At 43.2% G+C, this 18,032-nt stretch overlaps 1 protein-coding gene across 1 annotated transcript; it reads right to left on the bottom strand.

Annotated features, from left to right (window-relative positions):
* Positions 1 to 7,450: 7,450 nt before the first annotated feature.
* On the bottom strand, positions 7,451 to 14,560 carry CAV2 (caveolin 2). Its single transcript, XM_084652381.1, has 3 exons — positions 14,291 to 14,560; positions 13,559 to 13,746; positions 7,451 to 8,703 (listed from the first exon to the last, which is right to left on the bottom strand). Exons 1-3 carry the CDS (start codon positions 14,438 to 14,440, stop codon positions 8,553 to 8,555), a joined length of 489 nt encoding a protein of 162 aa, XP_084508507.1. The 5' UTR covers positions 14,441 to 14,560; the 3' UTR covers positions 7,451 to 8,552.
* Positions 14,561 to 18,032: the final 3,472 nt, after the last annotated feature.

Below are 18,032 nucleotides of genomic sequence, written 5' to 3'. Positions count from 1 at the left end.
GTAGGGATATTTTTGTGAGGTTTGCTGCAGAGTTCTCTCTTTTTTTTTTAATAGCTAGAAATACCATGTTGTCTTGCATCAGGTCCAAAGTAATGAATACAGACAGGGAAGTTCCCATTTCCACTGAAGATAGTGGCAAAAGTCCCATTGACTTCAATGGGAGGAGGATATGTTGCATAAAGGGAATCTGTATTTTATACGTATCTCTAGCCAAGTGATTAGTCTGTGTTGTTCAAGGTCAGAGTAATAATCAATTAAATCCTTGCAGTAGTCACTTAAGACTTATTTAACTACAAGCATCTCCAGGGGAAGCTATTCTTGTATTAAAACATTTGTGGCATAACCATATTCATTTCATTCAGCTGAAGAGTAGGTGGCCTGCCAATTGCTGGGATTGAAATCAATACATAGGCATTTGCTGTGGTGATTTAGCTGTCTAGAACATAATGTGCATCTACAGCACCTCACTTGCCATCTCTTTTATAATTACAGGTTGAGTGCATTTACTGTAGCTTCTTGCAGTTAGCTCCAACTTTCTTATGCTCACTCTGTTCATGTACAATAGTGGTGGAAGTGTCCAGTGTTTGACCTTGTTCTACTTGTTTTTCTTAAAGACTGTTCTTTTTCAACATGTAATTTTAAAAAAGAGCATTCATGTGACTTTACAGCAACAGTTTATCCCTGCAAGTGGGGGAAGATCACACCCAGTACAAACAATGGTGTTATTTTTTGGCTTCTACCAGATATAAAGTGTGTGGTCCAATGTGCCAGAACTGCAGCAGTGTCCTGAACTGTTCAGCTATCTCTGAAAAAAACCGTGTGTGCCTAAGTATATTCATTAGGTGGGTGGGAAAGGGGTTTTCATTTAGTCATAAATCAACATTCCTGTTAGGATTTCTTTCAAACTCAGTTTTATTAAAGAACACATTGGGTGGGAGGGAAGATAGAAATGTAACAACCTCTTTCTACATGCAACAGTAAAATATTTGTTTTACAATAAATCAGATGCAAAGGACTGTGTTAAACAACTCATATGAGGGGGTTGGTTAAAGCCCTTTATATATTAAAGGACAAATATAGAATGAGACAAATCTAAGGTTAGTTATGCTTTTTAAATAAGAATATCTTCTGCATGTAAAACATGGTTTTGAAATGATTTCCCTAGCAGAGCTAAACTGACAGTTCATAAATATAAATCTAAAGTACTTGTTTGTAATTTCAATAATCTTTAATGTCTTTATCCTCACAACACACTTGTGAGCAAGGCAAGTACTATTATCTCCATTCTACAGATGGGAAGCGAGGCACAGAAAACCTAAGTGGAAGCCCTCAGCGGATATAAATGGCCACAGATCAGCTGAAGTCAACGGGGCAGAGGATCCATCCCTTTAAGCTACGTCTACACTATGAGCTGGGGGCACAACACCCCTGCTCGCATACACATACTTGTGCTAGCTCTCAAGGAGCGAGACAAGTATAAAGAGTCATAGAGCCACAGCAGCACAGGCCTGCGTGAGTACAAACCCACCGGAACCCCACGGATACCGTTAAGCTGCACCTCAGCAGCCACTAGCCATGTTAGCACAGCTACCCTGCTGTTTATACTTGTGCTAGTGGAGGAAACCTGCCTTGAGTGCAGGGGACTGGACTAGATGACTTCTTGCGGTCCCTTCTGACACTTCTATGATTCTCTGAGATGTGCATCCATAGCCTTTTACTTTTGCTGCCTGGCTTCGTATCTGTCAAATAGAGCTACAACAATTGACAGCTGAGGATCTGGTATGACATGCTGAAAACAGGAAGCCTGTGAAGGCTTAAATCCAGGTCTTCTTAGGTCCAGGCTAGTTCTCTAATCACTGGACAACCCTTCCTCTTAGGTATATAGCTATAAATTTGTAACAACTCCACTGAAGTCAATGACATCTCTCTGAATTTATACTTGTGTATCTGAGAGCAGATTTTGGCCTAATATGTGCAAGGCATAATGGAAGAATAACTGGCCTGGGGTAGATTCACCTCAGTAACCAGGTATTGAGTGGTCTCTATCTTTTCACCAGTTTACATGGTTGGCTACATGGATGGTGTCACCAGGAAGGCTTTGACTTCCTCAGCCATGGGATGCTGTTCTGAAGACTGCTGAGCAGAGACAGGGTCCACCTATCAAGGAAGGGGAAAAGTATTTCTGGATGCAGACTGGCTAACCTAGTGAGGTGGGGATTTAAACCAGGTTCGATGGGGGCAGGAGAGACAGAAGCCCACAGGTAAGTCCAAAACATGGAGATCTGGGCAAAGGGTCGTAATCTGAGGAGAACATGGGCAATCACAGCAGGGACAAAGGAAAGACATGTGGGAATATAGAGGGGGATGATCTTAGATGTCTGAATACTAATACAAGAAGTATGGGGAATAAACAGGAAGAACTAGAAATAGTAGTGAATAATCACAATTACTACATAATTGGCATCACAGAGACTGGGTGGGATAATTCACATGACTGGAATATTGGTATAGAAGGATACAGCTTGTTCAGGAAGGACAGGCAGGGAAACAAGAGAAGAGGTGTTGCCTTGTATATCCACGATATGTACACTTGCACTGAGGTGGAGATAGAAAAGGGAGCCAGAACTGTTGAAAGTCTCTGGGTAAGGGCAAAAGGGGTAAAAAGGGTGATAACATGTTAGGAGTCTACTATAGACCGCCTAACCAGGAAGAAGAGGTGAAGGAGGCTTTTTTTAAACAATGAACAAAATCATCCAAAGCACAGGATTTGGTGGTGATGGGGGACTTCAACTACCCAGCTGTCTATTGGAAAAATAATAGATCCGGGCACAGATTATCCAGCAAGTTCTTGGAATGCACTGGAGACAACTTTTTATTGCAGAAGGTGGAGAAATCAACTAGGGGAGAGGCTCTTTTAGATTTAATTCTGACAAACAGGGAGAAACTGGTTGAGAATTTGAAGGTGGAAGGCAGCTGGGGTGAAAATGATCATGAAATGATAAAAGTTCATGATTCTAAGGAATGATGGGGGGGAAACAGCAGAATAAAGAGAGTGGATTTAAAGAAAGCAGACATAAGCGAACTCAGGGAGATGGGAGGTAAGATCCATGGGAAGCAAGTCTAAGGGAAAAACGAATTCAGGAGAGTTGGCAGGTTTTTTTTTAAAGAGACACTAGTGAGGGAAGAAGAGCAAACTATTCCAATGCATAGGAAAGACAGGAAGTATGGTAAGAGACCACCTTGGCTTAAGCAAATCTTCAATGATCTGAAGCCCAAAAAAGAGTCCTACAAAAAAGTGGAAACTCGGTCAAATTACAAAGGAAGAATATAAAAAAAAAACCCCACTGTTGAGGCAAAATTAGAAAGGCCAAGGCAAAGAAAAAAAAGAGATTAAACTAGCTAGGGACATAAATGGTAACAAGAAAACATTTTACAAATAAGTGAGAAGCAAGAGGAAGACCAAGGGCAGGGTAGGCCCGTTACTCAATGAGGAAGGAAAGACAGTAACAGAAAATGCAGCAATGGCCAAAGTGGCATTCATTGTTTCAGTTTTTGCTAAAAAAGTTAGCAGTAATTGGACGTCTAACATAACAAACATCAATGTAAATGGGGTAGGCTCTGAGGCTAAAATAGGAAACGAACAACTTAGACAAGTTGGATGCCTTTAAGTCTGCAGGGCCTGATATACATCCTAGAATACGTAAGGAAATGGCTGAAGAGATTTCGAGTCATTTGCAATCATCACTGAGAACATGTGGAGGATGGGAGAGATCCCAGAGGACTGCAAAAAGGGAAAATATAGTACCTATCTACACAAAGGAAAACAAGGACAATGTAGGGAATTATAGATTGTCAGTTTAACTTGCATATCTGGAAAGATAATTGAGCAAATAATCAAAAAATAAATGTATAAGCATCTAGAAGAAAATAAGGTGGTAAGTAAAAGTTAACACAGATTTATCAAGAACAAATCATGTCAAACTGACCTAAAATCCTTCTTTGACAGGATAAGAAGCCTTGTGAATGGGGGGAAGCAGTAGAGGAGATATATCTCAACTTTAGTAAAGTTTTTGATACGGTCTCATATGACCTTATCATAAACAAACTAGAGAAATATAGCCTGGGTGAACCTACTATAAGGTGCGTGCACAACTGGTTGGAAAAGCATACTCAGAGAGCAGTTACCAATAGTTTGCAATCAAATTTGGAAGGGCATATCAAGTGAGGTCCCACGATGATCAGTCCTGGGCCTGATTTTATTCAGGACAGGATTAGAACTTGATCTTGACAAACTGGAAAAAATGTATGAAATAAGTAGGATGAAATTCAATGATAATTGCACAGCACGACACTTAGGAAGAGATAATCAATTGCACAAATACAACATGGGAAATGACTGCCTAGGAGGAGTATTGCAGAAAAGGATTTGGGGCTTATAATGGATCACAGATTAAATATGAGTCAACAGTGTAATATTGTTGCAAACAAAGCAAAGATCATTTTGGGATGTACTAGTTGGAATGTTGTAAGCAAGGTAAGAGAAATAATTCTTCCATTCTACTCGGCACCAATAAGCCCTCAGCTGAAGTATCGTGTCCAGTTCTGGGAGCCACACTTTCGGAAAGACGTGGACAAATTGGAGAAAGTCTAGAGGAGAGCAACAAAAATGATTAAAGCTCTAGAAAACATGACCTATGAAGAAAGATTGAAAAAAGCGTGTTTGTTTAGTCTCGAGAAGAAAAGACTGTGAGGAGACATGATAACAGTTTTCAGGTATGTAAAAGGTTGCTATAAAGAAGGTGACAAATTGTTCTCATTAACCACTGAGGACAGGACAAGAAGTAATGGGCTTAAATTGCAGCATGGGAGATTTATGTTAGACATTAGGAAAAACTTCCTAACTGTAAGGGTAGTTAAGCACTTGAACAAATTAATTAGGGAGGCTGTGGAATCTCTGTCATTGGAGGTTTTTAAGAACAGGTTAGACAAACACCTGTCAGGGATGGTCTAGATAATACTTAGTCCTGCCTCACTGTTGGGGACTGAGCTACATGGCCTATTGAGGTCCCTTCCAGTTCTACACAATGTTCCCTCTAATTTTTCCCATCCATGTGTGGAATGAATTTCGCTATGTGCACCAATATGGAGGTGATGCGTGGCAGGGGTGGGGATGAGGGGTTTGGAGTGTGGGAGGGGGTTCAGGGCTAGGGCAGAGTGTTGGGGTGCAGGAGGTGAGGGGTCTGGTTGCGGGTGCAGGCTCAGGGGTAGGGCCAGGGATGAGGGTTTCAGGGTGCAGGAGGGGGCTCAGGGCTGGGGCAGAGGATTGGGGTGTGTGGGGGGATGAGAGCTCTGGCTGGGGGTGCAGGCTGCCCTGGGGCTGCGGCAGGGAGAGAGAGGACTCCCCCAAGCTCTCTTTCCGTGCAGCAGCACCTAGGCTGGGGGAGAACGTCTCTCCATGCCGCAGCAGCACCTGGGCTGCGAGAGAGGCACCTTTCCCCACCACAGCAGCTCCAGGGCTGGGGCTGGGGGATGAGGCGCCTCTCCCCGCCACTGTGGTTCCAGGGCTGGGGGAAAGGCACCTCTCCCCCCACAGCCCCTGGGCTGGGGGAGGCGTCTCTCTCCACCACAGCCCCGGAGCTTGGAGGGAGAGGTGTCTCCCCTTGCTGCGCTGCAGCCCTGGGGCTGCGGGAATTAGGTGCATGGCCCTTGGTAGCCTCCTGCGTGGCCGCACAGGTGTGCGCCTTAGAGGGAACTTAGGTCCTACATTTCTATGATTCTTTCCTCCTTTTTCATAATACTTCTCTTCGGGTTTTTTTTTTTTTTGGTCATGTAAAATATTAACAGGTTTCTTAAGGATGGAAGCAACGCTTTTATAAGCAGAGGTATACCTGCTCCAGAGGAAGTTATTGGTCCTAAAATATAAAAGAAACAAGACAGCTTATAACTATATATACTTTCCTAAATGAGATGTTCTTCATTACAAACTTGCTTTTGTCTTGTGTTATAGTTACAGTAATGGTGAAAAAATCAATTAGTGATGAATAAAGTACAGACTGGCCAAAAACTAAGTAAGAACAACCCAGATCAGTCTTCTAGATTCTCTTTGGTAGTTTAGAGCCCTGCTGACTTCAACAAGCTATTTTTAAGAATGCACATATCCATTAGCATGTGACCAAGAGAAAATCAGTTGTCACTAGGCCTCAATCATAAAGTTTGGATCCAGAGCTGAACCTCCTCAAAGCTTAGTGCTATTCATTGATGGGGTACTGGTTCAGCACATTTCAGAGATAAGGGCGACAGCCGGTTACCAATTTTCTGTCAAAACCTTTTTGATGCAAAATAGCTTTTTCTACAAAATGAACTTTTTTTGGGGGGAAAACATGCATGTCAAAAATGTGAAGGTAGTCACTGAAAAAACAAAAGGTGAAATATTTTGGTTTTTGATGGTCAAAAAGCCAAAACTTTCTGTTTGACAAAAATCTGAAAATTTTTGAAAAACATATTTTCATTGAAATTGTTAATTGGGAGAGGGTGGGAATTTCTGACTAGCGCAATAGGGACCAGCTATGTGTATTAAGATCCAGATTTGAATGTGAAAGTGTGCAGTTCTAGAACTTTGGTTTGAGCCCATCTCCAATTGCTACCTATGGAAAAAAAAGTGTGTTTTTGAAGTACAAAGACTACATAATGTGTACTAGTTCATTTACTACTGGGTGGCGAATGAGAATGTTTTGCAGCTCATTAGAAAATAAAGCTCTGTTTCATATGCTATGAAATTTGTGTCCTAATTTTTTTTCCCAAAAATCATTTGGCATGTAGCCAAAGTACCTCAATGGGAATCTATTTTAGAGAATATTAACATGATTTTAGATGAAAGTTTTCTGTCTTACTTACTAAGTTTGAACTTACGAGTGGTTCTAAAACTTACATAGGGAGACAAATTCGCTACGATTGTAAATGGGTGAAACATCACCAAGATCAGTGGAGCTGTGTCCATTTACACCATCTTTTTCCTACCATATGTTACTGTAAAGTTGCATAAGTATCCTACATTCATTTAAAAAAAAAGTTTTTTAAAATGATTTACATATTTGTCATCTATCTACCCAAGACAAGAAAAGATGATTTAGTAAACTGGGCTACCAAAAATTGAATAATGCATAACATTGCTTCAGAATATTGCACCACATTATAAACATTTTACAGTTGTAACTTGTTCATCTGTATTTATATAAATCAGTAGCATGTACCGCATCAAAAGATCAATATAATTTTCATGTACCTTTGTATACACGCCATTCTGGTTTATAAAGCTGTATTAAGTGCAGGAGGGAAAACTATCCTTTATAGTTAGACTTTAAAAGTAATAAATAAAGCATTTACCAGAGTCAATTAAATGTGTGGAGAGAACTGGACAAGTATATTAAATATGTGTACTTGCTTGAAATAAGAGAGAATGCTTTCCACTTAATCAAAGTGCCAGAATAGTGTATATTATTTTAAATATCACAATGTTGCTGATAATACACAGAGATAGGCAAGGCTGCATTCATTACAGCCTGTTTTTAATTAAAGAAATGAACAATTCTCAAACATGTATTTCAAACTTTTTTGCATAATCTTGTATGAAAACATTTGTGTGCACTGCTCTTACATTCAATTATGAAAAAAATATATACTTGGTATACTTGAATTGCACAGCAGCATTTCCAAAGATCTGTGTAATCTAGTCAGTAAAATCTCACCAATCTCATTTAATCTTCTGCAGTGTCAAACTTCTTCAGCATAATAATTCCGCAAGTATACAAATGCTGTAGAAATAATGCTTCAAGGAAAACTGATAAACATTTACATAAATACAAAATATACAGCAAAGTTAAAATCTCATTAAATAAAATATATAGATTAGCTGATTGTCTCAAACCATTAGCTAACATCTTATTTTAAAGGGTAAACTTTGGGGAACTTTTCTCCACTGATATATGGAAGATTTACAAAGCAGTAATGGGAGCTGAGTGAATATTACCCATACACATCAGTAGAAAAGAATTCCCCTCCCCATACTGTTGCATGCACAACTCCTGCTGACAATGAGAATTGAGCATACAACCTTCCAAGGATAATGCTGAATAGTGGGCCAGACCCATCTCTGAAACTCTAGAAGTGAGTTTGACCCAGTGTGTCACATCACTGCTAATTTCACTAGTATTCAGAGTAACACCACCAGCCATAGCAATTTTCTATGATACTATTGTGGTGGTCACATATACCTCCACAAGAATTTTTCTTCATTCTGGTAATCAGTGTACCATTAAAATAAAGTGTTGCCAAAATACCCCACATTGTTTAAAATAGTTAGATATGAAAATAGTCTAGTTTATCTTAAATTTATCCCCTGAAAGTAAATGATTTTTTTTTAAATAATGTGTCCCCACTTTAAACCAGCTATTTTAATCCTAACAGTTTTGGAATGAATGATAAGTGCATCTAAGTTACATTAGCAAAGAGGTATACCACCATCTAAGACTACAGCAGAATTGTATCTCTGATGTTTACTCTTGGTCCAGGCGTATATTGACTGTAGCAAAGCATCGACCTAGGCTCTGAAATAACGGTGCAATAAGAACATCCGTCACACTCTTCCATACAGTCTCCACTGAAGGCAAGACCATGAGGCAGGTCTTTACAAAAGGCATCACAATCCTAGAAAGGAGAAGATTTGAGGATTACTACTACTATAGAACAATGGATTTGCCAGTCAATCCTTGGTTACGTTTATTAACGACAACGGAATCTTATTTAACCAAAAAGGTTTCAGAGACATTTAAAACCTTCAGAAAAATAGAATTTGGCTATGTTGTGAAGCAACATATGGTGTACACTCTGCAAAAGGGATGTGACCTAGCTTCATTTATCCAGGCATTTCAGTAAGCGAGAAGTCATTTAAAAGGGTGTTCAGTGTAGATAAAAAACAAACATAGAAATGATTTATGTAACGTTGACCTGTGATTTTAAAGTGGTTTTCTAAAAGGCTGTGCCATAGAGCAATACTAAATGTTTGTCTGCTTGGGTTCTCAGCCATTATCAAATCAAGTCCAACAATGCAAACAGTATGCTAATATGTCTATGTTGCACTCTCAGCTAACCCAGATGGATTTGAACAAGAATAGTTCTTCTAAAACCTTCCCTTTCTTTGTCTCTGCTGAAACAGCATGTAACGTAGATACCATATAGAACTGTGAATGCTACTGGAATAATATGCATGTAGTATAAGAGGGTATGCTACACTCAAAAGTGGGGCTATGGTTATGTACAGTTCAACTGTGTATACAATTTATTATGACTATAGCATATAGTGTGCTGCATGTCATTTGATAGATAAACTGTGCCTCCTCTTCTGTTCACTAATTTTCCGTGAGTAGCTAATGATTTTCTCTACATTATTATCTGATGACATTATTTGCTGAATAATCTAGTGCAATTTAAACCTCCACCCCAAACCCTATGGGGGAAGCTGCATCAGGAGTGGGGTAGGGGGAGGAGGAAATCACCCCTAATGGACAGGTAGTGGAAAAGCTGCAATCGTTGGGAAGAACCACTGGTAAGGGCAGCAGTAATAGTAACAGAATCTGTCCTTTGGGGAGATTTCTTACAACTGCCCCCCACAGGTATTCTGGAAGAATCCTCTTCTTGGCTGACCGCTCCTATTTTCTGGGGCACACAGGATTGCTCCAGGCTCTACAGTGGAGTAGGCTGCAGGTAGTTTGAGCCCCTCAAACTCCACTCAGAGCAGTGGATATGTCCACATTGCATCTGAGAGGAAGTCTCCCAGTCTGGGTCCACAGACTTGCACTTGTGCTCTCAAAATTGCTGTGCAGATGGTGCATCAAATGTTATGGCTTGGGGAGGAGCTTGGGCTCCCAAGCCCCCTCCAGCCAAAGCTGCAACATCTACCCAGTTATTTTTACAATGCTAGCATGAGCCCCGCAAGTAAGAGTTTGCTCCGAGATGCAGTGTAGACATGCCTCGTGGGAACACACAGCCATAGTTCCCTGCAGTAAATCAAACCCATCGGCTTAGAATATAATCAAGGTGATAGTGAAGACTCATAACAGAGGTGTTGATGAGACTTAGCAGGGAGTCACAAGAATACTCCCTGCTGCCCAATGGGGAACGTAATATGTGAACCAACAGACTAGAACCTCAACGATCCACTCCCTACAAACAGGTTGGTGGGGTGGGGAAGGCAAAAAGAGAAACAACATCTCTTCCTTTTCGTTCCCTGCAGCCAAGAAGTGGGTAGACGGCGTGAGGGAGGACAGACAACTCTCACATTGAGACAACACAATGTCAGGACAGTTGTTCAGTGGCTCTCTGATTCCATTCATTCAGTGAGGATGTGGCTTTTCAGCGCTTATGATTTTGTGGTTATCAAGGTTGAGTACCACAGCTATCAAGCCATAAAAGAGAAATGTTAAAGGTGACAGATGTCCACTTCTTTGCATCTTGATCATTGACTGTACACCATAGCAAGTGATGGATGGAAATTCAGGCCATGAGGCTGTGAAACAGAATAATGCCAAGCACCTGCAGCTCCAAATGAGGTCAAGGCATGAAGCTTGCTGGGTCTTGGAAATCTCTACACGGGCAGAGGGGAACTTTGCTTTGCAACCTGGGAGAGGAAATCCGTGCATGCTACACTAGCATGGAGGTTCCTCAAAGGAGTTGCAAGTCCTCAGCTTTTCTCAGGGTTAAGACCTTAATGAACAAACACCGGGACATTTTTAGAAAAAAAGCATAGGGCCAAATTCTGCCATGAGTTACACATGAGTTACACTTCAAAGTGGTTGCACACATGTAACTCGGAACAATATTTCATCCCTGATCTACAGCAAGGGTCAGAATTCTGAGTTTATCACTTGGAACGCTGGTATTGAAACAGCACAACCTAACCATAAAGCAAACCACTTCAATAAAAAATTCCAGCGCCAGTTTAAGGATATTTTTTAAAGTTTATTCAGGATATTCACAGGGAGCTTCTAACAGTTGGTGTGACAAGTTTTTCCACAATTCACAGTCTGTAGCATGAGAGAAATAAATCACTACAGGCAAAGGAATGCAGAGAAGTAACCTTGCTCCAAGGAGCTCCTATACAGGTCACTAAACTGTTGGCTGGCATTGGCCCAGTTTCAGATTGTCTCATTCTTACCAGATAGCGTAACTATGGAGACTGGCTTAAGGCAGCCAGGATGGGGGGGGGGGGGTGCGTCCAGAATGGGTTTCATTTATTTTCCTATTAAAAAGTAAGTGTAAATCAAATCACAATGTTGGTATTTTTCTCATTTAATTTTCTTTCTCCTTCCCACTCCCATTACATAATGTATAATATGCTGCGTCTTTCTTTAAAGTTATCCCAGCTACTGAGAACTAAAATCTGCTCTCAGATCTGGGGTGCACAACTGCTGCTGAAATCCTGGGGAGTTCTAGGTGAGTGAGGAATGCCAGGTCAGGCCAGGCCTATGTGGATTTTTAGCATACCAATATAGTTACAACAACAGTACTTTGCATGTTTATAGTACTTTCTATCTGAGGACTTCAAAGTGTTTTGCAAACAGCATGGAATTTAGCCTCCGAAAAGACCTCTCAGTATAACAGGCTCAGTTTCATAGATAAAGAAACTGAGGCACAGAGGCTCTGATAGCCCCTCCTGCTGCCAGTTACATGGGAGGGAGAACTCACAATCTGTTAGTGGAGTTTTCCTGGAATTCCCCTCCTCCCACCCACAAAACAAGCAGCAGGTATGTTCCTAAGCCCAGTGGGATTCCAAAAGAAGCCAGTACTATCTGTTTGGAAACCCTATGCCTCCACTCCATGCCAGCTCTGGGGTCTCTTGTCCCATTACCAGATCCTAGAAGCACAGCTCTGTTCAAATCCATGGTCCCAGGGAATGTGGAATGGGCAGACAGTGCTGCACAGAAGTTAACAAAGACTCAAGCTTCACTAACTTTGCATTGAAGTTAGTGTGGGAAAATTGGATTTCGCTGGTCTTTGTCACCTACTAGAATTGGATCCTGACTAGGGTAGGGATGGAGCCAGAGGTAGCTAACTCTTTTACACCTCACTCAGGGCATCACAGGAGATCAGAATGAAAGTTCTCCTCTGTACTTTTTTAGTCGGGGAAATAATTAGGCCCAGAGACAGACTGAGGCCAAAATCATCAAAATTGGGTGCTTATGGTTGGACACCTCTATCTCAGAAGTGCTGAGCCACTGCAGCTCCTGTTAAAGTCAATGGGGATTACTCACATGAGTTGGATTTGGCACTGTAACTGATTTTCAGAGACCTAATTCATGTCTGCATTCTGTTGCATGGAAATCTATACAAGAGGTGCTTCTGTGGCACAGAAGCCTAGAACAGTCTTAATGAATTGGGGCTTATTAAATTAGACTGCAACATCTTTAGATGTTTAAAGAGCTCGAAAGGTCTGACTGTTAAAACTCCAGCTATCCATTCCTGAAAGCAAGTTCTAACAATGAAAATCTTGTCTAAAACTAGTACTTAAAGAAAATCTTGGTTTGTGGGCATGGTCCTGGGCACGTAGTCATCCTACCCCTTTTACCTACCTTGGCAGCCAGATGGATTCCCAGCTTCCCCTTATGTAGCCCTTTCATCTCCAGCCCCCATTCATCTCCACAATCTAGCTGCCTCTCTGTTCTGAAGATTCTTCAAACCATTGCCAAAAATGTAACAAAGTACATCAGCTTCCTTGTGAGCTTCTAGAGCTACTGTGTCCTCCTGTGGAACTTGGCATGTGGCCAGGATCAGTCTGCGCTCAGCAGGGGGTCCCTGTCCTGGAGGTGCCCAGGGTACATTGCATTGCACGTTGTTATGACCATGCCTCACGTTCAAAGGCAGAGGCAGCAGCTTTAGTGGCAATAGCAAAGGTGGCATGGGAAAGGAGGAGTAGCTGGCTCAATTGAGGAAGACTGAGTAGGTAGGGGACTGGGTGTCAAACTGATGAGAAAAAGTTGCAATGGGAGGGAGGGAAACATACATGGCCCTCCTAGCCAGCTGGCACTATACCTCTGCCAAGCCCTTATATTAAATACACACGATTAAGCAATCTGCATAGTCCAATAAACTAAATCATCATCATTATTATTTATATCACAGTAGCATCTAGAGGCCCTACCCAAGATTGGGGCCCAATTGTGCTAAGCACTGCACAAATCCAAAGTAAGAAAAAGTCCCTGTCCCAAGGAGCTTACAAACTAAATAAACAAGACAGATCCAGGGTAGAAGAAATTTTACAGATGAGGAACCCAGGCACAGAAAGCTCATGTCGTCCCTTTAAAAACACAGCAAATACTCAAATCGGCCTGAATTTACTAGCTGTAGAAGGGCCTATCGCTAGTTAGGATCTATGGCATCATCATAAGAATTGTTCACTCTCCCTTGTGCACAGAGACTGAATTTATAGTGGCACTTCTTTACTGTATATGGATATTCATGTTTCAGGAGGAAGACAACTGAAGTGGAAGGCAATAAATTTACTCACCAGATATGCAGACAGCTAAGTACTGCAAAGACAATTCCTGCAACCAGAGCCAGTGGGATGGCAAGGAATAGAGTCAGGAGCTTGTACAGCACGTATTTGCTGAGCTCAAAGAGAGCGTGGCTGCAGATCCAAACTTTGTCAAAGGAGTGAGATGATGCAGGCTCTGCTATGACATCCTCAAACCCCAGCTAGAATGACAAAGAAAACACCCCCACCGCCAAATCAGCTTCTGTCTCCAAGGGCAATGGCAATGATACAACGCTGGGGATGAAGAGGGAACTACACTGGAGCTTTGGCTGCTGATGCGTTGCACTCGGATTTGTTAAATACCCCTGTCCCCAGGCTTTACAGCGCAGAGTGACTTTTGGCTAGAGGCCCCTGCAGAACACCAGGGAAGCTCGGACGGTGACAATTCAGTTCAGCCTGACTGGCACAGGTGTCCGGGCAGGCCGGGGGATCGGGCAGAGAGACCCCGCGATTTTTGTATTGCCCAGTTTCAAACAACAGCGCGTGTGTTAAAACATATGGTCAGGCGCCCAGAACGGCCCGGGCTCTTGGGGTGGGGGGGGGGAGGGGTAGGGAGGGAGGGAGATGCCCGAGGCCGGCCACGGGGGCTGCAGAGCGGCGGCTAAGGGGGAACGCAGCCCCCTGCTTTGCAAGGAGCCAGCGGCCAGGAGGCGAGCAGAGAGCGGAGCGCAGGAGGCCGCCAATGGGGCCCCAACCCCCCCTCACCTTCAGGTGGGTGTTCAGCCCGCGCGGGTCTCTGCACGGGCCGTTCTCCGCCCGCTTCTCCGGGCCGGCTGGCGCGGGGCCGCCGGAGCGCCCGAAGCTGTCCTCGGCCATGAAGATCTTCGTGTCTCCCGTCTCCTTCTCCAGCCCCATGGCGGCTCCGCTGATGCGCTGTCCCCGGGGCCCCGCCGGTGGCTGCCTCCGGCTGGGCTCCGCGCCGCCTGGGCTTGGGTGGAGCCCCGCCCCGGAGAGCGCCGCGCCGCGCCGCGCCGCGCCAGCCGGGGGCTGCCCTCTCGCTCCCGCGCACGCCCCGCCCCGCGAGCGAGCCCCGCCGAGCCCGGGGGAGAAGGAGGGGAACGGGAGGCGAGGCGAGGCGAGGCGGGCGAGCGGGGCTGGGTTCCCGCGCTATCTGCCCGGGCCCCGGCACGTGTTCGGTGCCGGGACAGGCTTCTGGGGCAGCAGGAGCGTCCTGCGCTTCGGTCCAGAGCCAGATCGGCGGCCCGTCTCCTTGTGCGCCCGACCTCGGCAGGTGCCGCCTGAAGGGGGGAGATGGTCCCGCCGCCGATACAGTGTACATCCCCGTGGGAGCCGTCATTGGAGCCTCAGCATCTAAGAACATAAAAATGAATTGCCAGCCTGGCTCAGACCAACAGTCCGCCTAGCCCAGTGGGGGGCAGCCCTTGGCCCATGAGGGTAATCCACTAGTGGGCCGCCAGACAGTCCGGTTACATCCGCAGCTCCCGGTGGCCGCGGTTCGCCGTTCCTGGCCCATGGGAGCTGCGAGAAGTGGCGGCAGCCGCCGCTTCCTGAAGCTCCCATTGGCCGGGAACAGCGAAGCGCCGCCACGCGGGCTGTAGGCGGCTGTGCAAGTGTAAACAGTCTGGCGGTCTGCCAGCGCATTATCCAGGTTGCCCACCACTGATCTAGTCAGTATCCTGTCTTCTGACAGAGGCTGATGCCAGAAGAACAGGGTAACTGTTGAGTGATCCATCCCTTGCCTTCCAGTCACAGCATCTGACAGTCAGCGGTTTTGGGACCCCTAGAACATGGGGATGCATTCCTTGACAGTCCTCACTAATAGCTATTGCTGGACCTATTCTCCATTAATTTATCTCATTCTTTTTTTAACCCAGTTATAGTTTTGGCCTGCACAACATCCCCTGGCAGCGAGTTCCACAGGTTGGCTGTGTGTTGTGTGAATACTTCCTTTTGTTTGTTTTAAACTCCCCGCCTATTAATTTCATGAGGTGACCCCTTCCAGCTGCATCGAATGAGCAATAGCTGGAAGCCTTGAACAGTTCTGACATTCATAGTAATATCGGGTTTAGATAAAATGTTGCCTAAAACAATGACTTTAGTTTGATGTTAGTTGTATGGTTAGGTGGGCAGAAAACCTCCACTTTATTCCCTTATTTCCAATCCATGTATACAGCTTTTTTATTTTTCATTTTTGTGGTGGGTCAAATATTACCTTTCTGGTCTTAAAGGAGATAATGAATGGAACATAATAATGGAATAGTATGACATTACTAAGTTATTTCATGGAAACTTCACACATAAAGCAAATCATTTTGATTGCTGTTCTTCATCCTCAGATAATGGCAGTAAAGGCTGTAAGTTGATGATTTTCTTGTATATGTCTTTCAATACAGAGATTTAGCTGTTGATCAATTACCATATAGTACTGGATCCCAAATACAAGTTTACAATGTGCTAGATTGTGAGTTTGGAGAAAACAGTGTGCCTCAAGCCACTCTTCTGAGCAACAGTTCCTCTTCCTGATTCCTCTTGCTTGAGTGTGTGAAATTGTGATTTGTTGCTGGCCTGTACCAACATTAAACTACTCCTTCCCTTCCTCCATGCTGGCCTGGCTCAGGCGAACTAGCCAGCAAAATGTGTGTGTTCATTGGCATGTGAGAGAGGAGGGAGTAAAGCCTATTTCCCCAGCTCTCCTCACCAATCAACTCTGCCTTAGGAACAGTGGGTATGTAGCCACACCTACCCAGAACTAAATTCTGGATAGCCTATGTAGAGACATGTAGTCCAAGTCACAATGCAGTCCAATAAAATAAAGTAAACAAAAAACTCTAATAATCTTTTATGTTAACCTCCGTCAATTTAAAAAAATTGTTAGAGCACAATTTGATAACTCATGTGCTTCTGAATTAGGCATAATTCCAGTAATATCCTTCACTAATATCAAATTGCAGATTAGTTTTATTTTGCTTTTTTCAAACTTCTGATGTCTATTGAGAAAGCGATATGTATAATGCAGAGCTTGCCCACATTTCCTTTTATGATCTCTTTCTTTGAGGATGATAGGCAGTAGAGTGGTAATTCAACTATAAACATAGGATTGGAAGGGACCTCCTGTTTCTTTGAGTGCACAGACCTGCTATCACAGGCAACCCCACCATATAGTGGTCATAAACTTATCAAGCTCCGTCTTAAAATCAGTTAGGTTTCTTGCCCCCACTACACCTGTTGAAAGCCTGTTCCAGAACCTCACTCCTATGATTGTTAGATATCTTCTGATTTCCAGACTAAATTTATTCATGGCCAGTTTATTCCCATTTGTTCTTGTGCCCACATTGTCCTTTTGCTTAAATAACTCAGTTCCCTCCCTGGTGTTTGTAGAATGCAATCATATTCCCTTATAGCTTTTGTTTTGCTTCGAAGAGATATTTGACATCAAAAGCCAACATACAAATGAATGAAAGCCAGGGCATGTTTTCAGATATAATGGTCATGTGTCCATTTGACAATGCCATTCTGAGTAATCCTGGCAGTCATTTTGGAAAGAATTTGAACATGAATGAACAAAGTAGTTGCTGATGGCAGAGTCTAAATAGAAACTTGCTTTCTCTCCTGTCCTGATCTTTGACTTGGTAGGCCCATGCCTTATGCCTCTCTGATAGGTGCTGTACAAACCCAAAACACAAGCCAAGAGAAAATAGATGGTTATAGATAGATGGATGGGGACGTATAAGGAAAGAATGAGGCAATATTGGTCAGCATGATAGTCAGTGGTCTCAGTGCACTGTTTTTTTGTAGGAATCATAGCAAAAGAGAGTTTCAAGGATGGACTGTAAGAAGGATAAGGAGGAGGCACCTTTGCTTATGTTTATGGGGCTGTCCTTCCCAGCTTGAGAGGCAGCACAAGAAAAAGCATCTACCAGTTCCAGTAAACAGACTTTTGGAGAGGGGCAGATCTCTGTATTCAGAAGTAGGGGGGAAAACATCTATGCATATTTTGCTGCAATAATGTTGTAATTTGTATCAAGAAAAAATGATGTGGCCCAGATTAGCTGTTGGTTAGTGATATCTCAAGTACGTACTGTGGTTCACTAAACTTGTATGTAGACGTTCTGATGATGAATAAGATCTGTTTAAGATTTTGTCCTGAAAAATCAAAGATGAATTATATGTTTGCTGATGATCTACTAATATATTTCTTCCCACTCTTAGCTTATTTTACCCCTTCTCTTGCATTACTAGTGACAATAGATATAACAAAAACCGAAGTCAATCAAGAGTAAAACAGCATTTGCAAAAGGTGTCCTTTCCCCCTAAGTTTCTTAATAAAATCCTCTAATACGCACTATGTCCAAGACCCTGTTCCCAAGCCCCATCACAAATCACTGGAGGCTCTTGTGCTTAAACGAAAGAAAACTCCATTCTCAGACTGGCCTCATTTATTGGGTTTAGACAATACAAAAAACAAAAGGCAGTAAGCCTCAGAAGT

The sequence above is a fragment of the Lepidochelys olivacea genome (genome assembly GCF_965140295.1).
Source record: "Lepidochelys olivacea isolate rLepOli2 genome assembly, chromosome: 1".
NCBI lineage: Eukaryota > Metazoa > Chordata > Testudines > Cheloniidae > Lepidochelys > Lepidochelys olivacea.
The sequence above is the reverse complement of the archived record's forward strand: the minus strand, read 5'-3'. Positions and strand labels throughout refer to the sequence as shown.